The sequence below is a fragment of the Anolis carolinensis genome, chromosome 1, assembly GCF_035594765.1.
Source record: "Anolis carolinensis isolate JA03-04 chromosome 1, rAnoCar3.1.pri, whole genome shotgun sequence".
Taxonomy (NCBI): Eukaryota; Metazoa; Chordata; class Lepidosauria; order Squamata; family Dactyloidae; genus Anolis; species Anolis carolinensis.
The window spans coordinates 77,049,611-77,077,153 of record NC_085841.1 but is presented as its reverse complement, the minus strand read 5'-3'; the positions used below and the strand labels follow the sequence as shown (position 1 = coordinate 77,077,153).

General features: G+C 40.6%; 1 protein-coding gene across 1 annotated transcript; it reads left to right on the top strand.

The window, feature by feature from the left end:
- The first annotated feature begins 4,412 nt into the window (after positions 1-4,412).
- ginm1 (glycosylated integral membrane protein 1) lies at positions 4,413-27,321 on the top strand. The gene is made up of 8 exons (XM_003224681.4): positions 4,413-4,688; positions 11,796-11,855; positions 12,584-12,680; positions 14,661-14,812; positions 20,573-20,729; positions 21,005-21,138; positions 23,784-23,947; positions 26,408-27,321. Exons 1-8 carry the CDS (start codon positions 4,560-4,562, stop codon positions 26,508-26,510), a joined length of 996 nt encoding a protein of 331 aa, XP_003224729.3. The 5' UTR covers positions 4,413-4,559; the 3' UTR covers positions 26,511-27,321.
- Positions 27,322-27,543: the final 222 nt, after the last annotated feature.

The following is a 27,543-nucleotide window of genomic DNA, read 5'->3' as shown; positions in this document are numbered from 1 at the left end:
TTTTTCAATACTGGTAGCCAGATTTTCTTCATTTTCATGGTTTCCTCCTTTCTGTTGAAGTTGTCCACATGCTTGTGGATTTCAATGGCTTCACTGTGCAGTCCGACATGCTGGTTGTTAGAGTGGTCCAGCATTTCTGTGTTCTCAAATAATACACTGTGTTCAGGTTGGTTCATTGAGTGCTCTACTATGGCTGACTTCTCTGATTGATATAGTCTGAAGTGCCTTTCATGTTCCTTGATTTGTGTTTGGGCGATGCTGCATTTGGTGGTCCCTATGTAAACTTGTTCACAGCTGCCTGGTATGCGGAGGCGAGAGGATCGCTCTTGTCCTTTGCTGAATGTAGTATTGGTTGGATTTTCTTAGTGGGTCTGTAGATAATATGTAGTGATTCTTCGACCACAAAATATGTGGCTTGTTGTGGAAAAAAGGATTGCTGAGAAAGCTCCAGGAGACCCCTTTCCCCCATGATGATAATTCTTCCAGAAGTAAATTCCCCTTCCTAGGGTTAGATTTCCCTCATTTCCTGTTGTCTCACCCTTCTTCTTAACAATGAGTCATTTGTAAGTCAGGGGACTTACAACTTGTAACTTGGAGACTGCCTGTACTGTATGCGAGGCCTCTGGGGCCATAAAAATGCAATGAAATATAATTCACTTCTAGAACATGGCCATACAGCCCGGAAAACTCACAGCAACCCAGCGATTCTTCGACAACACAGTAAGTGGCTTGTTGTGGAAACAAGCACTGGTGAGAAAGTTCCAGTGGAAACCCCTTCCCCCATTATTTATCTATTATCATTGATTTACAGTATTTATATTCCACCCTTCTCACCCTGAAGAGGACTCAGGGCGGATCGCAATGCACATATACATTTATTTATTTAATTTATATACCGCTCTTCTCCCCCAGGGCATACATAGCAAACATTCAATGCCATTAGACATACAACATATAGACAGACACAGAGGCAATTTTCCAGCTTCCGGCTTCATGAGGGTATGCTTGATTCTGGCCACAGGGGGAGCTGCTGCTCCATTGTCCACTTATGACACTGAGTCCTTGATGGAGTACAGTGTTCCCTCACTTATCTTGCAGAAGTAGGGATGCTAGGCTTCTCCTTAGGAAGGAAGTAGAAAGGAGGGAGGAAGGAAGGGAAGAAAGAGGCAGGGGAACATGGCACTGCCTCCTTCTCCTCCTCCTGCTGTTTGGGCACCTTCTCCGCCCCACCGCCCACATCCGACTGAGACCACTGCCACTGTAAATCATAATTTTTTATGATTTATAATACAGTAGAGTCTCACTTATCCAAGCTAAACGGGCCAGCAGAAGCTTGGATAAGCGAATATCTTGGATAATAAGGAGGGATTAAGGAAAAGCCTATTAAACATCAAATTAGGTTATGATTTTACAAATTAAGCACCAAAACTTCATGTTATACAACAAATTTGACAGAAAAAGCAATCCAATACACAGTAACGTTATGTAGTAATTACTGTATTTACGAATTTAGCACCAAAATATCACGATATATTGAAAACATTAACTACAAAAATGGCTTGGATTATCTAGAGGCTTGGATAAGTGAGACTCTACTGTATTACTAGCTGTGCCTGGCCACGCATTGCTGTGGCAATGTGGTGGTGGTATTGGTTAAAAATTGTTGTGGAATTTTTATTTGATGTTATTTGCATTTTTTAATTAATTTTATTGTAACTTATCTTTTTTATTTATTATATTTTATTATTTTCTTGTATTATTTTTAGTTATTTTCTGTGATTATAGTATTTTATTGTATTGATCTTTTAGTGTTTTTAATTATTTTAGTGTTTTTATTTTTTATTGTATTATTTGTATTTGTTATTTTTTATTCTTTTATTATTGTGTTTTTATTATTTTATTTTGTTATTTGTATGTATTTTATTTTATTATTTGATAATATTATTTTTATTTCTGTTTTTTAATTGTATTATTTTATTTTGTTTTTTTATTTGTTTTTTGTATTTATTTTATTATTTTTGTTTCTCTTTGTATTGGGTTGCTCTGAGTTCTGTGGTCTGCCTGGTCATGTTCAAAATGTATTCTCTTCTGATGTTTCGCCTGCGTGTATGGCAGGCATCCTCAGAGGTTGTGAAATGTGTTGTAACGAAAGGAAGTGGGGTTTATATATCTGTGGAATGACCAGGCTGGAAGAAAGAACTGTTGTCTGCTTTAGGCAAGTGTGAATGTTGGAATTGGCACTGAATAGCCTTGTAGCTTCAAAGCCTGGATGGTTCCTGCCTGCCTGGAATGAACAAAATATGGCTCCCAGTATTAAAAAAAATCTGTGAAATCAGGACAGTTAACTAAAGAACAGCACTGAGCAATCAGGAAATTCCAGACATGATGTACTGAGGGCAAGCTAACATTTCCCAATAAAGGATTTCCCCTCCGAAGCAGGAAGTAGGCAGGCCTTGAAGGTGCAAGGACATTCAATGGTAATCAAGGTGGCCAAGTGGAATATTCACAGTCGCCTCAGGCAGATAAGAGTTGTCCCATCCTGGATATCATTGGTGAGATAGAAATAAACATCCCACTTGTCTGTTTTCAAACAGATCTCATATTCTCTGAGGATGCCTGGCATAGACATGGATGGCAGTTTGGCAGCAGATAGGGTTGTGAGGGAATGTGATGTTCAATAGGCTTTTCCTGACTCCCTTCTTATTATCCAACATATTCAGTTATCCAATGTTCTGCCGGGGTGTTTATGTTGGATAAGTGAGACTCTACTGTATATTTATAATCTTATATTATCTGCTTAGAACTGGATTATATGAGGCTTCTTCTACACAGCTAAATAAAATGCACACTGAAGTGAATTATATGGCAGTGTGGACTGAAGATAATCCAGTTCAAAGCAGATAAGATTATAAATGGGTTATATAGCTGTGTGGAAGGGCCTTGAGTCTACACTGCCATATAATCCAGTGCAAATTAGATAATCTGTAGAAGAGGCCTAAGTGAGGCCTGTCCCATGGGCTGAGTAGGTTGCTAGGAAACCAAGTGGGCAGAGCTTAGCCTTCTAACTGGCAGCAATTGGCTAAAGACAATTATTCTTCTCCCTCTAATTAGGACTTTATTTTTCTTTTCTTTTTGTTGTCGGAACCTAGGGGCAAGCATGGTGGATTGTGCTGCCAAATTTCTAGGTTCTGGGGCTTGTACGTTTGTTGTTTAGTGGGAGGGGAGGACACCATTACTCATTTATATATACAGATTTTAGTGTTTATTAAAAAACCGTGAAACAGCGAGGGAGTGAAAAGCGAACTGCGAAGTCACGAGGGAACACTACTTCCTCATTCCTTTCCGCATGCTGCTGGAAGTTTTTATGGTGTCGTAAATTAGTTAAATTAGTCTCCTGGCATAAAGAAGTAGCTAAATTTTCTACTGGACAGATACAACTGTCTTTCGAGCTGCTTAGGTCAACAGCGAGCTAGGCTATTAAATGGTCGGGAGGGAGCTCAATCCCACTCTGGCTTCGATCTCATGACTACTGGGTCAGTAGTGATTTATTGCAGCTGGCTACTAACCAGCTGGAACCCCGGTGGCGAAGTGTGTTAAAGCACTGAGCTTGCTGAACTTGCAGACCGAAAGGTCGCAGGTTCAAACCCTGGAAGCGGCATGAGCGGCCCCTGTTAGCTCCAGCTCCTGCCAACCTAGCAATGACAATGAAAATGACAGACAGTTCATATAAAATAACAAGAATTATAACTGAATGTGTATTTTATGTGTAGAGGCCTCTGGTGGTGCAGCAGATTAAACCGCTGAGCTGCTGAACTTGCTGACCGAAAGGTCATCGGTTCGAATCCACGGAGTGGAATGAGGACCCGCTGTTAGCCTCAGCTTTTGCCAACCTAGCAGTTCGAAAACATGCCAATGTGAGTAGATCAATAGGTACCGCTCCGGCGGGAAGGTAACGGCGCGCCATGCAGTCATGCCGGCCACAGGACCTTGGAGGTGTCTACGGACAACGCCGGCTCTTTGGCTTAGAAATGGAGATGAGCACCAACCCCCAGAGTCAGACATGACTGGACTTAAGGTCAGGGGAAACCTTTACCTTTTACTAACCAGCTGCGCCACAACCCAGCCCATGATGATAAATTTCCCTTCTTAAGAGTAGACTTCCCTCGCTTCCTGTGTATGAGTCCCCTAGTACCATAGAAATGCAACGAAAAAGAATTCACTGTCAATAACTCCTTCTTGAGGTTCTCCATGTTGGGCACCAGGGGTGTAGGAGCACCCAAAAGAACAGGACTCCTCGCGGAAGAAAACCCCTTTGGCGGGAATGGCGACACGCAGAGGGAAACACGTGTCCCTGCCTGCAGTGAGACATTATTATTATGACGCGGGGGCGAGGAGGGGCGCGCTCCCTCTGACTCGGGGCGGGAGCGCGCCTTCCCCGCGCAGCCTTCGGCTTCCCGCCGCCCTCTGGGAGGCCTTGGGAGGAGGAGGGCTCCTTCGCTCCTCCTCCTCCTCCTTTGTTGATGTTTGACTTACAGTAGTTTTAATTCCCAGCGCCTAAAATGGAGACGGCGGCGGCGCTGCTGCCGGGGCCACGCGAGTCCCGTGGCTTCCTCCTCCTCTTGCTGCTGGTGTCCCTTGTCCACGCCGCCCCGGACTCCACGCAGGACTTCGCCCGGCCCCTCTGCCAGGTAAGACAGGTGGGCGCCCAGGGGAGCGGACGGGCAGCCTCTTGGCCGGGAAGAGGAGCGCCTAGGTCTATGTTATCTATATGTGCGTGTGCTTTTTCTGTATGCTTTTGCCTTCCTTTTGTAGCAGCACCCAAAGGCTTTCTGTCACTATAGGCATTTTTGAATGGGGTGTCTTAGATGGCTCTGCCCAGGAAGGGCCCTTAAGAGCTCTGAGCGTGATGTGTCTGCCAAGGGACTTCATCACACTAGAGCCTGGATCCCTTTTAAATCCACTTTAGGGAGGGGCCTTTGAACAGCTCCGCTAGGCAGGTCCTGGGCCTCACCAAACTACAAACCCCAGAATTCTGCAGGAGGCAGAAACCGGATTTAAAGTGGATCCATGCTCTGGTGTGATGAGGCAGTAGATGTCTTTTTGCAAAGAATAGGAATGCATCTATGTGTGTTTGTGTTTTCTCTTATCTTTTCGTTCCTCTAGGTTAGGCATGGGCCAACTTTGGCCCTCCAGGCAGATAGAGATCACACACAGAGAAGCCATATAATCCAGTTTCTGAATCCAGATTATTTGTCTTGAGTTTTTTTTTTCATGTCAGGAGCAACTTGAGAAACTGCATGTCACTTCTGGTGTGAGAGAATTGGCCGTCTGCAAGCATGTTGCCCAGGGATCGCCCGGATGTTTTCATGTTTTTACCATCCTTGCGGGAGGCTTCTCTCATGTCCCCGCATGGAGCTGGAGCTGATAGAGGGAGTTCATCCACGCTCTCCCCAGGTTGGATTTGAACCGGCAACCTTCAGGTCAGCAACCCAACCTTCAAGTCATCAGTCGTGCCGGCAGAAGGGTTTAACCCACTGTGTCACCAGGGGCTCCTTGTCTTGGATTACAGGACAGTGTAGACTAGGCATGAGTTCAACTCCCAAACATTCAAAACATCTGTACATGTTGAGAGGCTTTGTTTATTAATGTGTGTACACATGTGTGTGTGTCACCAACAAAATTTTAGTGCCACCAACATGTTTATATGAGGGGAAATTGAAGTACAGGCAGTCCCCAAATTATGAACAAGATAGGTTCTGTAGGTTTGTTTTTAAGTTGATTTTGTATGTAAATTGGTACAGGTACATTTTTAAATTGTGACTCAAGCACAAATATATATCTTTTAGCTTTGGATAGCATAGGGAAGGGTTAACACCCCTGTGGTGTTTGCTTTGCTGTCTGTGCCCCTGTTCAAAAGATTTCCCCTTACTTTCAGTCTCTGTAATAATTGGATTATGAAAAATTTGGTTTGTTATGGAAACAAGGATTGGTGAGAAAGCCTCAGTGAAGATCCTTTTCCCCCATGATAACTCTTCCAGGAGTGAATTTCCCTTCAGAGTGGTAGATTTTTCTCACTTCCTGTTGTCTCGCCCCCATTTGTAACGATAAGTTGTTTGTAAGTCGGATGTTTGTAACTCGGGGACTGTCTGTAGTACAGTGTGTGTGTGTATCTTATGTAACATCAAGACCTTGTGTGACTTGGTTATTCTATAGGAAGTATGCCTGTGCCTATTGATTTACTGTGATACCATGAATTTCATTGAGTTTTCTTAAGCAAGGAGTACTCAGAGATGGTTTTTCTAGCTCTTTTCTTCCAATATAGAGCCCATAGCACCTGGTATTAATTGGCAGTGTATACCTCCAATGTATGGACAGGTGTATCGGACTTGATGTGATATGCTGTAAATACAGTGCCAGAGCAGGTTTCCCCTTTCAGTATATAGTAAAGGTTTTCCCCTGATGTTAAGTCTAGTCATGTCCAACTCTGGGGGTTGGTGCTCATCTCCATTTCTAAGCCAAAGAGCCGGTGTTTCCGTAGACACCTCCAAGGTCACGTGGCCAGCATGACTGCATGGAGTGCCGTTACCTTCCTGCCGGGGCAGTGCCTGTTGATCTACTCACATTTGCATGTTTTCAAACTGTTAGGTTGGCAGAAGCTGGGGCTAACAGCGGGAACTCACCCCACTTCCTGGATTCAAACTGGTGACCTTTCAGTCAGCAAGTTCAGCAGCTCACTGCGCCATCGGGGGCTCCTTTCAGTAGATATATAAAAGATGTGGCTTGTAACTTGTAAGATGTTGTAGTTTAGACTTGGGATTGAGAATTTCATATCCTATATCAGTTTTCTGCTCAGAAAATGTTATGGCATGTGTGAGCCTAAGTCTTCTCATCAAAGAAATCTTTAAAGATAAACCAACTAAAAGGAGCACAAAAGATAAAAGGAAACAGGCAGATAACCTTTGGATGGGCTGCTGTGAGTTTTCTGGGCTACATGGCCATGTTCCAGAAACATTCTCTTCTGACATTTCACCCACATCTATGTCAAGCATCTTCAAAAGTTGTGAGGTCTGTTGGAAACTAGGCAAGTGTGGTTTATGTATCACAGCAACCCAGTGATTCTGACCATGAAAGGCTTCGACAAAAGCTTTGGATGCATTATCTATCTTTGCGTGATTTCTGTGAGAAAGTTTTATGGGTTTTCTGGCTGATGTGGGACCAGAGGCATTGCTTTGCAGTGGTTCTGGTCTTCCTTGGCTGAATGTTCTCAGGGACTATTGTTCAGCCTTTTGGCTTGCAGCCTGTGGGGTTCGATCAGGGGTCAATGCTTTCCCCTATGCTTTTCAACATCTACATGAATCTGCTGGAAGAAGACACATGAATCTTTGTGGTCAGTGTTATTAAATTTTTGAGGATACCCAGCTCTATTTCTTCTTTACAACAAATGCCAAAGAGGCTGTAGCAATACTGAATCATTGTTTAGATCCAATAAAGGACTGGATGTGTGTTAATAAACTGACAAGGTTTAGTCTAGATAAGACAGATCAGTTGCTGATTAGTTGGAATCTGGAGTTGGAAAGTCGATTCTGAAAGACCTGATTTGTAGCTTACGAATTTTTGGATTGAGGACAGCTTTTGGGGAAACACAATGTTTCAGTGGTCAGGAGCACCTTTGCCCAGTTTTACGTGATGTATGCCACCTGCACCCTTTTTGGGGTGATCTGGCCACAGTGGTTTGTGCCAAGGTTTGTATACTTTGGGATTTTAATTGTATTGAAATGCTTTTATTCTAAGATGCTTTGAATCTCCTTTGTGGAGAGAAAAAGCAATGTGTGAATAAACAGAAGATGTAGCTAGTGTGAAATGCAGCAATGGAAAGAATAAAGCTATAGACACTGTGATCAAGAAGGAAGTAAGGTATTTGCAAAATATGCTCCTCAGAGCTGGCTGAATTTGTGAGAATTTACATTGCACAATTATAGCATTTTGATATCACCATAGGTGTCATGGCTCCATCCTATGGAATCCTGAGACAGCAAGTGTCTACTTTTTATCACCATTGTTATGTGGAAAAAGTGCAACCACCAGTTTAGTGCACTAATGGGTTTCTAGTTGTAGAGTGTTCCCAGATCAAATCCATGCGACAAATATCTGGAAAAGTATCATTTACATTCTTCCTAAATTGACCATTGTTTTTGGTGAGATGAGCAAAGGATGTGGTGTTGGAGGAAAATTCTGAAAGTGCCTTGGATCGCAAGAAGATCCAACCAGTCCATACTCCAGAAAATAATGCCTGGCTACTCACTGGAGGGAAGGATATTAGAGGCAAAGATGAAGTACTTTGGCCACATAATGGGAAGATAGGAAAGCTTGGAGAAGATCATGATGCTGGGAAAAATTGTTGGTTTTTACTACATTTTGTATTATATGTGGAATTTAATTTTGCCATTGTGTAAGACCGCTCTGAGTCCTCCTGGGGTATATTAAATAAATAAATAAATAAATAAATAAATAAATAAATAAATAAATATGGAAGGGAAAAGGAAGAGGGGCCAACCAAGGGCAAGATGGATGGAGGGCATCCTTGAAATGACTGGCTTGACCTTGAAGGAGCTGGGGGTGGCGACGGTTGACAGGGAGCTCTGGTGTGGGATGGTTCATGAGGTCACAAAGAGTCGGAAGTGACTGAATAAATAAACAACAACAGATTAATATGGAAAGATCCACTTTATGAAAAGTGTCAGCGTAAAAAAAATAACATGCACTTTTTCTAGTCACATTTGTTGTTTGGTATTGTTTATGAATAAGACCATATTTTCACATGGACAACTTAGACTTGACCTGGCAAGAACTTTGTTGCTTGAAGTAACATAGGAGGCATCCTCTATTTTTGTGATCAAATAGGAAGTGGAATCTGGGGACTTGTCCTTAAAAGAGGAGTACAGGCCTGTGCAAATCATTTTAATACCTGAGGTGCATGTGACCATACTTTCTGATTCAACTTCTACCTGGAGAAGTCAACTGGATTGGCTTCTTCCAGTCCAGCATCTTCCATGACTCTTAAGAGTAGCAGGCTGGATCAGGGGTAGACCTAGAACATACTTGGGACTTCATCGCATTGAAGCAGGGAAGTGTTTGGTAGAGTAGGTTTATTATAGAGCTCAGTAATACTCCGTTTTGAAATGAAACAGATGAAATGAAACAGACCCTACCTTCATCACACTCTGTGTTCCCATCAAGAAAGGAACTATTCTGGGTGGTGCTGTTGCCTAAGGAAATTCCTTCATTTTTTAAATATGGTTGAGGTGGCCTCAGTTTTACCTTTCTTTTCCTAACCAATTTTGTTCTCGCACCTACTATGGAGTCTTTTCTGGCATGGCTCTTTTCACTGCAAAGAGGACAGCTCTGTGACAGCAAGTAAGAGTGGACTGTTCCCTTGATGATGCAGAGAACAGTAGGAAAGCAAGTCATGTAGTTCTGTTGAAGTGTAAGGGAGGCAATCATTTTTAGGAAACCCTGCAGAAGTATCAAGTCCTGTTTTCATGAGCATGGGGGTGAAAAGCATAAAAGTGATAGTAATAAATGGCTAATTTTTGGACTTTGCCAGGTTTGAGGCACTTGGATAATTTGTCTTTCTGCGTAGCTGCTCCCAGAATAGCATGACAAACAGAAATATTTGAGAGGAAGGCCAGAAGTCCTTATCAGGCTCAAGAAACATTGTTAGTTTTCTATAACTTCATTGTCCTGGAATGATCTTCCTCATATTATCCTGTTATTCCCTTCCTCTATCTCAGAAGACTTCTTAGTCACTGCCCATTGACTTTGTAAGTTATCAAGGAATGGAGAAAGAAAAGCATGCTAGGCAAGGGCTTCTTAAAGATGCTGGGCTGGACCCACAGATTGTATGCTGTTAATAAATGATGGGATTTGATTGCTGATCCTTTTAAGGAAAAATTTCCTAACTATGCAGAGAGGTTGTGTCAGCGTTCTGCAGTACTTGGCATATCTGAATACCATTGTGTGGGGGATAGATACAGTAGCCTACTTTGGAGTCATGATGGGTGCAAAACATAGCCCTGAAAACGTTTAAATGTGACATTTGCTTGGGTACATAGATATATTCTGAAAGGGGAAATATGTGCCTTTTCAAATGTTGAATGGCCGTTATTCCTCAACATTAACTATACTGGTCCAAGATGTTGGGACTCAAAGTTCAGTGATGTCTAGACAGTCACACAATTCTTACCCCAGCCTAGAAGAAGAAAGGCGGAGAAGTCAGTGTAGTTCGACCTGTCAAAGCTTGAAACAAGGATGTTTTTTCAGTCACTACAATCTACTAGTTCACTTTCAGAACGCAATAATTTTAGAAACATCCATTCTGAAAAACGATCGAAAGAAATAAAAGGACCAAAAAGGAAGTAATTGTACGTACACTCATTGGCTTTTGAGGCAGCTTTCCTACATGACTTCTGTTTCACAATCCCTACGTCTTTCCAAAGAACTTATGCAACCCAGGCTTTCCCACTCTTGCAAATTTTCAGAGTTGGAACAGGCCTCGCAGCTGCCTTCTCCCTCTCCACCTCCTTTGTGGGTCTGATTCGGTCATTCTTTGCCATCAAGGCACAAAGGAAACATTGTGAAATCTAATACCCAGAATTATAATGAAAAAGCACAGGGAGCTTTGATTATATAAAGTGCAGCAAGAAAACACTTCCATCTAATCATGTAGCAGCATATGTAGTATGTACTTGGCAAGAAATGCTAGGAAGCCACAAGGGAAAAGAGATCAGTCATCATGGAGGAATACAAACACAACTTGCAAAAGAGTGGATCCATATCGAGCTCTTACTCTGGGGCCGTACCAGCATGGTGTATGCTAGATTGGCTCCAGGATGGTTTAAACAGCTACTTTTCTAGTCTTTATGGAGGCAGGAGGGAGTCCTCATAATCCAATGGCGCCAAATGGCTACCCTTACTATCCCCTCTAGTTCTCTTTTTCGTGGCAGCTAGCGGGCGCGATTTGGGTCTTGCCACTTGCTTGTCACCTTGAGTGATATTGACTGGAGCGCCAGAGCGACAAGGGAGCAGGGCTGGAAGAATTGCCCTCTGCTCCCTCCTCCCTTGTCCAATTGCTCTGCTGCTGCAGCCGACATTACACCTGTCAATGACTTACTGGCAGGATCTATATCATACCCATGAGAAAGAGAGTGGGAAAGAATAGTGAGTGCCATCCCATATTTCCAGGTTGCCCGAGTCCAGGGACACAGGATACCACTGTAAAAACCTGTGGACAGTTTCATCTTGTAACGGGTCCAACTGTTTGTATGGGCCCAAAGTCATAGGTTGCTTCAAATTCTGGGACAGAATTCAGAGCAACCCACAACCCAGGTCAAGTTTGTTTCTATTTATTTTTGTGATTTGCTCATCTCACCAACTGTCTGTATTTCCTTCCAAGGAACTGGCTTGGTAATACATGTTATACAGGGAAAGCACCGTGATCTCTGTCTGAATCCTGAAATACTGGGCCCCTTTCGTACTGCACACATATATCACCATGATTCCACTTTCACTGCCATAACTGCTTTCTCTGGAATCCTGGAATTTGTAGTTTGATGAGGCACTCTGGCTGAGAATTCTAAACTCCCCTCACTAAACTGCAAATTCCAGGATTTCATGGGAGTTGAAGTAGAATGATGGCACTAAAATTACGTAGGATGGAAGGAACTGGTGTCTTTGTTGTATTTCCTTATCTACAAATCTGTAAAATATTTAACAAATCTTTCCTTATAATCCTGCAGGAAAGCATCAAGATTAAAGTGAATATGTTGGGAGGCAATGGGAATATTCAGGAAGAACAGGTATGTCAGACATCCGATACTTACTTTAGCACACCCTACTTTGTTTCTAAATTGTGCTTCCTCAATAAAAACTAGATACTTGTTAGATTCATAAACATGGTAGTAGTCCAATAAATTTACTAAGTCCACCTCTGTTTCGCTTCCAGCAGGCACCAAGATATATTATTTTAGATTGCATTTGGTTTTAAAACTCATTTAGAAACTGGCTTTGGGGATTCTTTATGTTCTGTTTTTAAAGAATATTGATGAGAATCCCTTATTGCACTATGCTTCTACGTAATTGTGATATTTAAATAGCTACACAGTGAATCTTATCCTGGCACCCATCACAATTCCAGCTTATTGGTCATTAGTCACTGCAATTAAGAGGGGTCTGTTTCCCTTTTTCAACAAAGAACTGAATTCTGGTAATTGCTTTTAATATTTTGTGAAATAAGGACAACATTACAGTTCTCTTTGGGTGCATCTACACTATAGAATGAATGCAGTCTGACACCATTTTAACTGCCATGGTTTAATGTTGTGGAATCAAGGTGTTGTAGGTTTATAAGGTATTTAACCTTCTCTAACAAAGATAATGAATTGATATCTCACCAAACTCAAACTCCCATGTTTCCAAAGCATTGAAATATGGTAGTTAAAATGGGGTAAAACTGCATTTATTCTACAGTGTAAACAGATCCTCCCCAGAGTTTCAAAATAGGCATTATTTGTCTTGTTTTCTTTAGGTTGTCCTTAATATCAGCTATATTAATGATCAAGTGTATGTCAATGACTTTCCTCTGAGGAGTGGTGTTTCCCGACTAAAGTGTCAGACTTTAATATGTGAGTATTGCTTAATTCCTGGTTGCTTTTTTGCAGTTTGTAGGTAATGAAAAGCAGTTTAAAACATATGTGGCTTTACATTCAATGCATGTTATGTTCTGTTAAAAAAACAATTAGGATAAATATGACTTAAAAAGGAGGAAAGACAAAAGTGGGAGCCCTTTCTGGTTCCCGTTCGCAGCAGTTACTTATTCTGTCTACACCAAAACACAAATTAAGTTCAGATCCTGTCTTTATAGAAGCCTTTAGCAAAGTTCCTGTTCAGTTAATTTATTTGTAGAAGGCAAAGAATTTGTGTGCGAATTTCAGTCGCATAAATGCAAGGATGTGACCCCACCCTGATAAGTCCTGTCTGTCTCCTCTTTTATATTGGCAGAAATCCAGACTCATTGCTTAGAAGAAATAATAATACAGCCTTGTGAGGGCAGTTTCAGATAATCTTTGCAAAACACTTTTTTTCTTGAGATTTCCTTAGTTTAAATTGTGTATCTGGCAGGAGCGAGGGTTTTCTTGAAAGGATGGAAGCATTAATCATTAATGGCTTTTGCTACCAGAAGGGAAATTGTTGTTCCCTTTGCATTCATTTATTTTGCATTGAATAGAAACATCTCAATCTCCATGTGCTGGCAACATTTTACATAATTCATGAAGCCGGAGCAATTACATGCTATTGATGAACTTTTCATGAACAGAGTAGTCGCATGATATGCCAGTTATGACTAGTCTCAAGGTTAGCTTCTGAGATCTCCTCTTTATGATCAACTCTTGTTCAAAGAACTTGCTAAAGTGTTTTTGAAATGGGTTTTTGAAAGCCTTAAACAACATGGTTTCCTTTAGGGAGAACAATGAATGGTCCATGGGGCCTGATAGAATGGAAGCACTCCTGTGCATTATTATTTCAGTATGGATATTGTCTTAAAGTTTACTTTTGAAGGAAATACACCCTCTTGCACTCAGTAGGACTTCTGAATAAATGTATTTAACAATTGTGCTCATTTTGTCTAGCAAAATCAATTCTCAAACAAGCACAAGGTAACTTTTCTGTAGTGTATATACTGGAGTATAAGCCGACCCAAATATAAGCCTAAGCACCTAATTTTACCACAAAAAACTAGGAAAACTTATTGACTCAAGTATAATACAAGGGTGGGAAATGCAGCAGCTACTGGTAAATTTCAAAAATAAAAATAGATACCAATAAAATTACATTAATTGAGGCATCAGTAGATTAAATGTTTTTGAGTATTTACATACGTAGAAGTGTAATTTAAGATAAGACTATCCAACTCTGATTACCTATATACTCGTGTATAAGCTGACCCGAATATAAGCTGTCCAGGACCCTCTCTCGAGCATAAGCCGAGGGGGGCATTTTCAGCCCTAAAAAGGGCAGAAAAACTCGGCTGATACTCAAGTATATATGGTAATTCGGTGGAAATTCTTGTTGCCTTCAAATTTCTGTTGAATTCCTAAAGCAAGAATGCAAAGCGATTCTGAGATTGTTTAATGGCTTGCTGGACTCAGTTATTCCCATCTTTGTGGATACTAGAGTATGTTGTCCTGTTCTTTTGAAAGACCAAGCATTAGCCCTCCTCACCAGTACTATGACTTCAACCAATTTAGTAAGAGGTGCTGAATTGCCCCTTTCCTCTGAAACCTGACTCAGAGGTTGATGAAGCACCAGCTCAGATTTGGTGGATTTGGTGGGGTGCTGGGAAGAAAAGAGGAAAAGTTATATTTGTAGCATTGGGTCTCAAGATGGGTACTTTGAAAACGTTCATATTAGGATTCAGAAAATATTCCACAGCCCATTGGTCAATTTGACAATTTCTCTTGCAAGCAGCAAACAATGTTTCCATGCTAGATTGCATTGTTGTGCCAGATCCAGCCTGCCATTCATCAGTCACCTTTTTGTGTGTAACTTGTTTTTAGAGATAATATCTTTCTGCATAATCCCTATACATCATTGTTTATTCATAGTGAGGAGTGAAAACTCTGACTCCTTATCAGACGAGCAGCAATTGGGAATCGTAAATGTCCGCATTATGGTCCATGAATGGCCGATGGCATCCAGCTCCAACTTGCGGTTGATCGTTGTTCAGGAGGAAGTGACTGAAATTGATGGAATTCAGGTAAAATACATTTAATTACATCATTGTATTTTTTGGCCTGTTGAGAAATCCCCCGGAGCCCATTTCATCCTTAGTGTGAACACGAAGCTTTGTTTTTTGCCTTTGGCTACCAAACCAACTTTCATGCTGCCTGTGTACACATGCTATTACATATCTTATTTGTGCAGTGAGTGTAGGCTGTATGTCCTCAATTTAGTTGACTTTTTAAAGTTATAAATGAATCCATATATCAACAAATTAATCAAATAATTAAAAGAAGAAGAAAGACATGCAAGCCTTTAACTTCCATACAGGATTTCTGTGTTCATATGGATTCAGCAGAGCTGTTGATTCTTGGAACTCCTTTTATCAGTGGAACTGGGAAAAGGGTGTTTGCCTTTCCTCCCTGTCTGTGAATATTCTGCCGGTGTATATTTGCTTTTGGAGATGATGTAGGCGTAACTGTTTCCCCCAGGATTAGAAAAGAACACTGTGCATGTAGGACAGTTAATTGGTGGAGGGGTTCTGCAGTGAAAAGTGAAGTTAATCCATATTTAGAAAGAAAAAAATACTCCTGGATGAATACATCTGCTTGGTTATGACAGCAGCTAACAGAAACAAATATTTTCATTCTTAAGCTAACGTTTACTCTATGCAGAGCTCGAAAATGTTCATGTTTTTGACTGCCATTAATATTAATTTTAAAAATCAACTCAGGATCGCTAATTGTTTTAGTTGAATTTGTTGATTGTTGATTGTTGATGAGGCATTAGTAACATTTATTTCAAAGTTTAAATAACTAACAATGCCCATCCTCAGATTGCCATCACCAACCAAATACACTGAAACAACATTAGACATTAATGTTTCCTGAATCTATATCTAAAAATTAAATGACAACCTTTTAAATTGCTATATTTGTAACATATTAAAAGTAAGATTTTTTTATCGTGTCAGAAGCTAATTGAGAACACACTGCAAGTCGCTTGTGATGTCAGACAATTGGCCGTCTACAAAGACGTTGCCCAGGGTTACATCCTGGTGTTACATCCTGCTGGGAGGCTTCTCTCATGTCCCTGCATGGGAAGCTAGGGCTGACAGGTGCTTACCCCGTCTTACAGATTCGAACCTTCAACCTTTAGGTCAACAGTTCAGCCGGCACAAAGGTTTAACCCATTGTACCACCGCAGCCCCTAGAAGTAAAACATTAGAAAACATAATTATATGTCCAAGCTCTGGCTCTTTGTTGATCATTAAATCATCCAGGACTCTCTGTAAAGGAAGAAATAATATATAAGTATAGTAAACAAATAATATTTTGAAATTGGAATGCATAATGGGAAACAATCACAGGACAATGTAATGTATGCTTTTAAGAAATAAATAATGAACTACTCATAAATTAGATAAAGGTAAACATTTTCCCTTGACATTAAGTGTAGACGAGTCCAACTTTGGGGGTTGGTGCTCATCTCCATTTCTAAGCCGAAGAGCTGGTGTCCGTAGACACCTCCGAAGTCATGTGGCCAGCATGACTGCATGGAGCGCTGTTACCTTCCCGCCTGAGTGGTACCTATTGATCTACTCACATTTTGCATGTTTTCAAACTGCTAGGTTGGCAAAAGCTGAGGCGAACAGCGGGCGCTCATTCCACTCCGCGGATTCGAACCGATGACCTTTTTGTCAGCAAGTTCAGCAGCTCAGCAGTTTAATCTGCTGCACCACCAGAGGCCTCTACTCATAAATTATACACATTCAATTATAATTATTGTTATTTTATATGAACTATCTGTCATTTTCATAGAAGCAACCATATCATTTAGATGCTTTTCAAAATAGATGCATTCAGTGTAGAAAACAGGACAGTATAAGAAGTGATTTCCAGGGTACAGTATTCTTCTTTTCAGCTGTGATTAGATTTTATTATTAAGCCACTCCAGTAGTGAATAAAATGATAATCCCAATCAATAAACAAATAGGCTTTCTCTCCTTGTATCTTCTTTTTGCAAATTATTTAATAACACCACTCTGGGAGAAAAAGAAGAAAATTAACTGGTTTAAGAATCAGAATCCATTGTTCTGCAGGTTAGTTTCCATAACTTTGTGACTTGTTTAGGATGCATCACTGCATGGGAGAACTTGCCATGCCAAGTTGTGTGTTGCACTTTACATTTAACAATTGTGCAGTAATTGTGTGTAGAGCTATTTTTAGCAGCCCCATTGTGCGTGTTTCCACAAGGAAACAGTCAATCATCATGACAGTCAAATCTCCAATCTCATTTCAAATTTTCAGTGAACCAATAATTGTTTATCTTGCTATTATTCTAAGTTCAAAATGCAGATACCTACCAAAGCAGCAAGTTCAAATCAAGAACAACCTTTTAATATTTTTATCTCCACTGAAAAATCTCTGTATTTTACCTAATGCCAGATAATTGCATTTGGCTGGGAACCCCCTTCCTGCATGTTGCAGTCTGTAGTTTAGTTTTGCATTAGTTTAGCTTTGCATTGCATTGTAGTTTAGCTTTATATTAGTGACAAAAATAGTTTTCTTTGTCATTGAATTATTGTACAATGATGCTCTGATTTTTGTTCCACTAGTTGCTCAATGAACACTCTTGAAACTCCCCCCCCCCTCCGGTAGTTGCTTATTCTTTCTCTTCCCATTTCAGGGAAAATCACTTAGACTTAAGCATGACTGAGTCTGAACCAATAACAAAAATAGACTCTCCTTACCCCCAACAACTGGAAACAACTCCCTGATCTTCCAATTAAACGCATTTAGTAAACCTCACAAATTCTTTATTAAGGAGTTCACATTTAAATGATAGCATTTAATATGAAAGTCACCTTCACTCCTGTCTCTGTAGTCCTACAGACCACATAAAGTCTAAATAGTAGAAGGCAAATGAGATTCACTATTGATGGTAAAACAATGATATCAAGGGAACACAAGAAGCTGTCTTATACAAGCTGTCCCCGAGTTACAAACATCTGACTTACAAATGACTCATAGTTAAGAACAGAGGTGAGACAACAGGAAATGAGAGAAATCTGCCCCTCGGAAGGGAAATTCACTCCTGAAAGAGTTATGGGGAAAATGTATCTCAACTGCAACTTTCTCACCAATCCTTGTTACTACAACAAGCCAATTTTTCCAAAATCCAATTATCACAGGGGCAGAAAGTGAGGTGAAATTTTCTGAACAGGGGCACAGGTAGCAGACAAATACCACAGGGCTATAAAATGGCCAGTAACCCTTTCCTATGCTATTCAAAGCTAATAAACACACACATATATTTGACTGGAGTTATACTTACAAAATGTACCTGTTCCAACGTACATACAAATTAAACCTAAGAACAAACCTACAGAACTGATCTTGTTCATAACTTGGGTACTGCCTGTACATGCATACAAAATTCTAATAGTCCACAATGATTCTATTTAATATTTAAACACGTATACACAGCAATTCAGTTCAATAATAGAAATTCTCTTTCCACATAACTGGACTGTTACACGATAAAAAGGAGAACTAGGCTTACACCTTTTACATACTTAGAAATCTCAGCAGATGGTCTGAAAAAGGAGAGGGGATAGAGAGACTGATAAAAAAAAGTCTTTCAAGGATGTTTGATGCAGTAGATTTAGAAAGTCATCTATATCTATATTCTATATTCTATTCTATATCCATAATAAAAGTGAAAACCCGTATGTGTGTATGTGGCATGGGTGTCTGCTCACATAGACAGCCTCTGGCCTCCACAAATAGGCTACAGTTCCCAGTGCTGAGGAGCCACCAAGTTACTCTCTTCCACTGACATTGCGGTTACAGCGAGCTCCATGAACATGTATCCCAACCCCTGCCAATGTCCTCCCCAAATGCCACGGCCCACCATCCAAGGAATCCTTTCATTTGGGGACCATTTCATCCTAGATTTTGCATTTTCCTCCATCACAGGCAGGTATCCCAGGGTTCTCCATTGGTGTGGAATTTGCATGACCCCGCCTACTGTCCTTCCCTTTCAAATCTGTCTGCATAACAAACACAGCAGAACTGAGCGGCAACTAAACTTACTGGAGTTGTAGTTCACCCTGCATCAAGTCAGAGCACCGTGACTCCTACTGGGGAATGTAGAAGCCTTGTAATTTCAATCGCTTCGCCTCCCACAGACTACTGCAACACCCATCAGTGATGGAACTGGACCAAACTTGACACACAGAACCCCCATGAACCCCTTTCCATCCTGGGCCAGATTGGGGGAGGACAGACCAAGGATTATGGGACTTGCAGTACCTTCACTCACTTCTCGAGACTACTGCAACTGCCACAAATAACAGAGCTGAACCACACTTGCCACACATATTCCAAATGACATACTTTACACGCTACAGCAGTTTGGGGGAGGATGGACCAAGGATTATGGGATTTTCAGTACTTTCGCCTGATTCGCCTGCAGACAATGCCTTTCTCAAATGACCCGGGCACCACCAGGTCCCCAAGCTAGTATAATATATTAAGTAGGATATTCTTATTTTCATTAAAGCCTCCTGTTGCCAAATATTTTAATTTTAAGATACAATCTTTTGCAGAAAAGTATTTTTGTTACAATTTACCACCTTCTCCAACACCTAGATCTTTCCTGTCTGTGGCAGAAGGTTGTAATTCCACAAAATGACTTGGTAATGGTGCACTTGTTCTTCCATTCCTTGTATTACAAAATTTTTGCAATTGCCCCCTAACAGAATGATACATTTATGAGTAGTTTGTATTCCCGTATTTGGTAGGGATATATAGGAATTGTCTATATCCCCTCAATCTTGGATTTAAAGGACAGCAGCTCCTATGAGTAGCAGGTCTGTTCTACTGTTTGATCAGGACAAAATAATTGTTTCCCACCCACTGCCCTTGATGATTTCCAATGTGAGAAGAAATCACAACAGATATCCTTCTTCCGACTGTAATACTAGAGGTCACTCACAGAAGCAGGATGGGAACATTAGCAACCTGATTCGCAGGGAAACAGATCTCTCTGGCTTGCAGTAACTGCTGCCCAGTATTGGGGAGATCAAGTCAGAGGAGCTGCTTAGCTATGGAAGTAAGGAAGTTAAGTAACTATGTAGCTGATCTAGATGTGTGGCCGATAATTTCAACTTTTGTATGGTATATTTTGTAGCTATGTCTCTTTTATCTGTTGTAAGCAATTTCAAGTCTCATATTGGGGAAATAATAACAACAATAATAATAGTAATAAAAGATAGGTTATCTTCTCTCAGAATACTAGGAACTGAGTTCTTCCATTCAGACTGCTAATTCAGACTATGCTAATGTGGAAATTAGAATCTGATTCAGCTAGAAATCTTTCTTTTTGTTCTTCCCCTCCCAATTGTCTTGATTAGCAACTTGCTATTTTGTTTTGTTTTTGCTCTTCTTTGTCTTTACCCCAATAAAGATCAGACCTCCTTCTTATTTATGATGAAAGAGAAAGTACATTTTCCATAACAAGTTAGTGAACAAAGAGATTGGTGACTGAGGAAAGGAAAGTGTCAGGAAAGTATCTAATACTACTTCTCTTTCTTTTGTTTTAATTGCTTCTCCTAATGTGACTTGAAGAGAAATTGAAGTTGACTGGTTTGTTGTTAAATCAAATCAGATCTTCTGATTCTGATTCTGTACATCTTTTATCTACTGCTTCCCTGTTTTCGTCATCTCAGAACAGATTCCCTCTTTTCTTCCCTAAGAAAATTGCTCATATCATTAACATTTATCTTTCGCAGGTTCAGCAAGATGAAGTGACTGAAATAGACGTGTTGGTTAAAGATGTACAAGTCCTTAGGCATACAAATTACACCGTTCCTCTGAAAGAAAGCATGCTGTATTCCATCCCCAGAGACAACGATGTCTTATTTACACTTCCAAACATAGCAGGAAAAGGTACCTGACTATGTTTATTAGCAATGTCTTTTTAGTTTGTTTGTTTTCTGTTATAGAGTTGGTTTAGTAATTCAAGTGGGGTTTTTTTCTCTTGGATTTTAATTTTTTCAGGGAAAATGTTAAATTAATTAATTAACTACAGGATTTACAAAAGTGGAGGTAATATTGTCTGACTGCTTTAGGATTATTCACAGTGGTTTTAATTAATGCAATGTGGTAACAGAGCCCAACAACATATGATAAAAACAGTCCCGTTCTTTTTATTTTTGCTGAAGTCGATATTGAAAGCCCTCTACAAACAACCAGCCACTACCTTCTCAGGCAAGTAGAAACTACAATAGATGAAGAGACAGTGCCTGGAAAATTGCCAGAGACTCCTTTGAGAGCAGAGCCCACATCATCCTACAAGGTATGTTTTCTATCTCCATCCCACTTTTGGTGAAATGAGACTCCTGCAGACTTGCCAGGTAGCCAAATGATGCAGTGAAGACAAAATATAAGAGCACAAAGTACTGTTGGCACATAGTCCACTGATACCAGGCCAGATCATTGGCTTGTTTTATTCAGTTCTGTCTACACAGACAGGAGACAGCTTTCAAGAGCTTTCAAGAGAGATGTAGAATAGCTGCACACCATAAAATGCCAGGGACTGAAAATTTTTGTACATAAAACACGTTATCTTGCTGATTTGCAGCCCTTCCCCATGTAGAGGGAGGGGGAGTCATAATTACTATTAATTTTTCAATATTTTTCAACAAGAATGCCACTTTCTTCAAAATCCCCAGGTAGTAAGGAAGACCAAAGACTATACGGGAGCACCTTTTGAGTGTTAGCAATGGACAGCAGGAAGGAAACAAAAGCCTTGATGTTCAAGCTAGCAGGTCCCTGGATTGTGCATTTTTACCTTCTTTCTTCCCAGGGCACAAGAAGAACCTTTTAGGCTTCTTTTACGCTTTTAACAGAACTCCCTGAAAGTGGTGGCTTTAGCTGCAGCATAGTCCTCCTCTTTCTTATTCCAAGTGGTCATTGAATGTATGAGGGATATCTGGAAAGTAAGATTACAAGATTTTTTAAAAATACTGTTCAAAGAATGAATATATACTTACATGGATTATAGCATAGGTATTATGTTATTTTCCCACATAATCACCATTCAGTTCAGTACATTTTGTCATCCGTGGGATGAGTTTTTTTGATGCCTGTGTCTAGACATCTCCTGCCGCCTTTTTTAACCAGTTTGCCACTTCAAGAAACCCCCAGATCCCATCTTCAGGAACTGGTGGCAGTGGAAGAGGACAATGAGGAGGAGAAAGCAGCAGCAACAGAGCCGAAGCTGGGAGCAGGCGGCAGAGGCGGAAGCGAGGCCGTGGCTGCCTCTTGGCTGGAGGGGTTCACTGAGCTACCAACTCCCCCAATGGGCTGCGCCATGGCTGAGTGCACTTGGCCCAACATGCTGCTGACGGAACAAGGAGGAGGAAGACGATGGAAAAGAAGCGGATGAACTGCCGCTTTAGGGACTTGCCACCAAGCAGCTTCTGCTGCCGCCTCCTCCTCCTCTTTCCTCCTAGCTCCGACGACAGCTTTGTTGGGCCTGGTGTGCTTGGCCATGGTGCAGCTCGTCGGGGAGGCTCAGTAGCTTGGGAAGCCCCTCCAGCCAAGAGGCCGTCTTGGCCTTGCCTCTGCCACCCGCTCCCAGCTCTGGCTCTGTTGCTGCTGCTGCTTCCTCCTCGTCCTCTTCCACTGCTGCCAGCTCCTGCAGATGGGATCCGGGGGTTCCTCAAAGTGACAAACTGGCTGAAAAAGGTGACGGGAGACTTCTGGACAAGGTCATCATAAAATTCATCCCACACTTGACAAAATGTATTGAACTGAATGGTGATTATGCGGAAAAATAATGTAATACAGTAGAGTCTCACTTATCCAAGCTAAACGGGCCGGCAGAAGCTTGGATAAGCGAATAACTTGGATAATAAGGAGGGATTAAGGAAAAGCCTATTAAACATCAAATTGTTATGATTTTACAAATTAAGCACCAAAACGTCATGTTATACAACAAATTTGACAGAAAAAGTAGTTCAATACGCAGTAATGTTATGTTGTAATTACTGTATTTACGTATTTAGCACCAAAATATCATGATGTATTGAAAACATTGACTACAAAAATGGCTTGGATTATCCAGAGGCTCGGATAAGCGAGGCTTGGATTAGTGAGACTCTACTGTACCTATGCTATAATCCATGTAAGTTTTATTACAAGTTTTATTACAGTGGAACTCTCTCCCCCGGACTGTGGCGGAGGTTTCTTCTTTGGAGGCTTTTAAACAGAGGCTGGATGGCCATCTGTCGGGGGTGCTTTGAATGCGATTTCCTGCTTCTTGGCAGGGGGTTGGACTGGATGGCCCATGAGGTCTCTTCCAACTCTACGATTCTATGATTAAAATATATTCATTCTTTGTATTTTAAAAAAATCTTGTAGTATTACTTTCCTGATATCCCTCGTACATTAAGGGAGAAAAGTGAATGGGACTTCTTAAGGCTGTTTCTTTGCTCTATCTCAGGAGATGGAATCCTGTCACCTTTCAGACTGCCATTTTCAACATCTCTTGCTATGTTGGCAAGGGCTAATGGGACTTACAGTCCAACATCTGGAGGGTCGCAGTGTCACACCCCTACTCCTGCTGAAAACTGGTTAGAAAATGATAAGGAAGAAAAAATAAATAAGTCAGTGTTCAAAAGTATCATAACCAGAAATTAAATGTAAAGGGCACAGATTCCAAGTGGAATCTGGGATGTGTGTATTCATGAATTTGGCATATCTTTGTGTACTTCATTGTAATTGTGGTAGTTTTCAGTACTTCTTTGTACAGCAACCACTCCCTGTACAATCAGCTGATGAGCAACTCCAAAGGCTTGCAGGGACATTTCCTGCACACACTGGGCCCATGTAGGATCCTTACAGATTGCAGACATAGCTTTTTTAGAAAGGTGACAGGTGTTTCCCAGGTATGATTATAAATCATGTATTTTAGTGGCAGTTTTGTTACTCTTTCAGGTAATGTGCCAGTGGGTAGAAGACTTGAGGAAAGACCTATGCAGATTCTGGTTTAAGTTCTTTCCAGTGTTCTTTAACTTCATGGGTGTCGTTTTGGTTGGAGTTGTAGGAGCGTCTTTAATCCTAAAAGTCTTAAAGGTTTTGTGTCCTTCATGTGAACCCAGGCAAGTACCCCATTATATTCCATCATTTAGAGGCAAAAGTATTTATGGAATATGAGTTTGATATTATTAACATATAAACAATTTTATTTCTTTGAGACAAATGTCATAAAGCAGTCTTTTGCTTTATGCAAATATTATTCTCCCAAAATTATTGATATAATAGAGAAAGAAAACCTGTGTAAGTCTACTTTTAAGCTTCCTTTTATATTATAAGTCTGTCTATTCTGTCCTTGGCTGTTCATAAGTTCAGATCCACAATAGAGTAAAATAGCTAGTTTGGTTACTGGTGAAAGAAAAGCAGGAAGACATTAACTGAAGGAAAATAGGGAACTTCCAAGTAAAAAGGGCATTTCATATCATATATTTTAAAGTTCTATAAACACAGACAAAATGAAACTGATATAGTAGGCCCTTTGTATTTACTGGGATTTGGTTCTAGGATACCAAAATCCATAGATGCTCAAGTTTTATTGGAGGCTTTAAAACAGAGACTGGAAAGCCATCTCCATTTGAGCATTTAATGGGGAAACTACCTGCACATATTCTGCTCACACACCTGATAAAGAAAAACAGTGTGGGGAAACAGTTATTGTTGAGCCCTATCACTATTGCTGCTTCCAGCTGTTCCAGTCTTCATTCCCTTATAGAAGAGGGAATCATAGGCCAGGCATACTTCAGGTTTTTGGCATCTATTTTTCTCTTGAACACTGAGGTCAATAAATTAGGGCCAGACACCAAAGGATATCTCAGTAAGTTGTCTACTGAATCACAAATATACCGATCTAGACATAAGTCACTACAGAGAAGGGATTGTAATGCAACACTCCAGGACTGGTCTGCAGAGCGCCAACAGAAATCTGGTCAAAATTAGAATGTGCCCCAGCTGTCATTCTGGGCACTTGCGATGGAGTAGTTTTTAATTTTTAAATAGGCGCTTACTGTATAAGCTGTGCAGCCATTTTTAATAGGCGCTTACTGTATAAGCCTTGCAAAGCTAGCTGGTGTAATGATAATAGGATAGGAATGCTTTAAGATAAAACGAGTGCTGTTGCGTGACCGGGAGAACCAAGGACAGATGCTTTTCAGCAAACGTGATGATTTGCTTGTCATTTTTTCCATCTGCTTTGGTGGCATAGCTGTCATTAAGAAACAGGTGGGAGAGGCCCAGAAGCAGAAGCAAGCCTACCCTTGAGGCACTCTTTGTCTTACTGCGAAAATGACCTATTGCATCTGGCCCTGGAGGTTTCTTTCCTCTTTGTCAACTGTTAAGTGGGATGATAAATCACTAAGTCCTTATTTTAGTCCCATTTACGTTCATGTCTGTGTTCTGTTGGCAATTGTGAAGCTGAAACACTGTGGAACTAGAAAAACATTTAACATACCTCTTGGCTGAATGTAGCTGTGGCGCAGGCTGGTGAGCAGCCTGCTGCAATAAATCACTCTGACCATGAGGTCATGAGTTTGAGGCCAGCCCGTGGTGGGGTGAGCACCCGTCAATTAAAAAATAAAAAATAGCCCCTGCTCGTTGCTGACCTAGCAACCCGAAAGATAGTTGCATCTATCAAGTAGGAAATAAGGTACCACTTATAAAGTGGGGAGGCAAATTTAACTAATTTACGACGTTGGAATGAGGAAGTGCCGTCACAGTGGATGATGAAGCAGCTGCTCCCCCGTGGCCAGAACCGAACATCCCCTCAGGAGATTAAATTGCCTCTGCGTCTGTCTCGGTTCTGTGTGTATATGGGCATTGAATGTTTGCCCTATATGTATATAATGTGATCCGCCCTGAGTCCCCTTCGGGGTGAGAAGGGCGGAATATAAATACTGTAAATAAATAAATAATAAATATCTTAGGAAAATCTGCATATGCACATTTCTCTTACATATGAACATGTCTTGTTTCAGGCACTATGTGGTTTGATTTAACCTTCCTCCTTTTAGACACTGAAGGCACCCCACCCCCCAGGCTTTCTCCTCGTAGCCATTTTTTTCTTGACAGTGAGCAGGCAGGCTCAGAGAAGCAGACATGGAATGATATCATCATCATATCCCTATAACCAGACATGGAATGATGATATCAGCACTGAGGTGATCGCACTGGGTCTATCTAGAACAGTGGGTCTCAACCTATGGATCCCCAGATGTTTTGGCCTTCAACTCTCAGAAATCCTAACAGCTGGCTAACTGGCTGGGATTTCTGGGAATTGTAGGCCAAAACACCTGAAGACTCATAGGTTGAGAACCACTGATCTGGAATACTTCTTCAAATTGCTTGCTTGCTGAGAAGCATCCATGGCTATGCAAGTGGATTCAGGGACTCTTGAATAAGTTGGCAGGAAGGTATACAGCTCAGTGCAATGTAGGTCCACATGCAGATATTTACACATTGCTGAGTCAGTGTAGGGTTGAGATCTTGTGTTCCCGAAGCTTAAGGCTTTAATGACAATTTCTTTTTTCTAGGGAAATTCTTCATTATGATGTCACCATTATACCTGTCGTTGCAGTCAACTTACATCCAGAAATGCTCGAGAAGACAGATCTTATAGAGGAGAAATGTATTTAAAAACACAACTGTTGCAATTGAATGAGTTTGTTCACCTAATATATGACACTTGATTCTTAATATATTGTGTACTTTCCCCTATATTAAGCCTATGAACGATCAATACTTCAAGATACTTAAGTATGAGGCCCAAAATAGTTCATTATAATTCTTCGTTACATCAGCCGTTCCTAGAAAAAAAACCCAGAAAAGATAACTGACTTCAGTAAACTTTTAACTTCTGTGAAGTAGTTTCTCTATTTCTTACACAGTTAATTGTCCTTCCTGCACTGACTGCATAACTTTGTCATGCCAATCCAAATAATCTCTGCTTGGAAATATCCAGAGAAAAAAGCAATTACACATAAATGTGATTTAAGACAACAGCCTTAAGCTCAACAGAGCAACAGAAAGAAATTAGGTTCTAGTAACAATGGAATTTGAAAAAGTGTGGACAGGATTATGCACTTACGACAAAAAAGACAGCTAGTTTAGGCCTGCTATCCTTAAGCGTGCCTTATGAGAGAGATCAACAGAGGAGCTTTCATATTGGTCTTAAAATAAATGAGTTATTTGTGAAATACTTGGTTATTTTTCCCCAAATGGCAATCTGACTATACAAGCACTTTATTGGGACATTCATAATAAGGCCTCTCAACATTAAATTCTTGTAAATATTTCTAAAACTGTGCTTCTTGATGTTATACAGTATAAATGTATCTCAACTAGGAGCACATTTTTTTTTTAAAAAAGACATTGATTTACTAGAAAGTTTTATGTACAAATTTGTACATGCACATCTTTACAATAAACCCTTACCTGTTAAGACAAATTGACAATTGTGTATAATTCATTTCTGAATTTGGACTAATGTCTGCAAAACTGCTCTAAACAGTATATCTGAAAGTGGGCAATTAATGTCACAGAATTTCTTGACCAGGAGTGAGGAATGCACAAACATCCTGGTGCAGCTTCCACCTTTCCTACCTAGGGAAGACAACGGAAATACAGTGGGGCTTGCAGTCCAAAAACCTGAATGGTCATATCTTCCACA

Coding starts and splice junctions, on each gene's coding strand:
- ginm1 (XM_003224681.4), top strand. CDS start 4,560: ATGGAGACGGCGGCGGCGCTGCTGCCGGGGCCACGCGAGTCCCGTGGC. Junction 14,813..20,572: donor CTGAAATTGATGGAATTCAG/GTAAAATACATT, acceptor TATCTTTCGCAG/GTTCAGCAAGATGAAGTGAC. Junction 23,948..26,407: donor TGTCCTTCATGTGAACCCAG/GCAAGTACCCCA, acceptor TCTTTTTTCTAG/GGAAATTCTTCATTATGATG.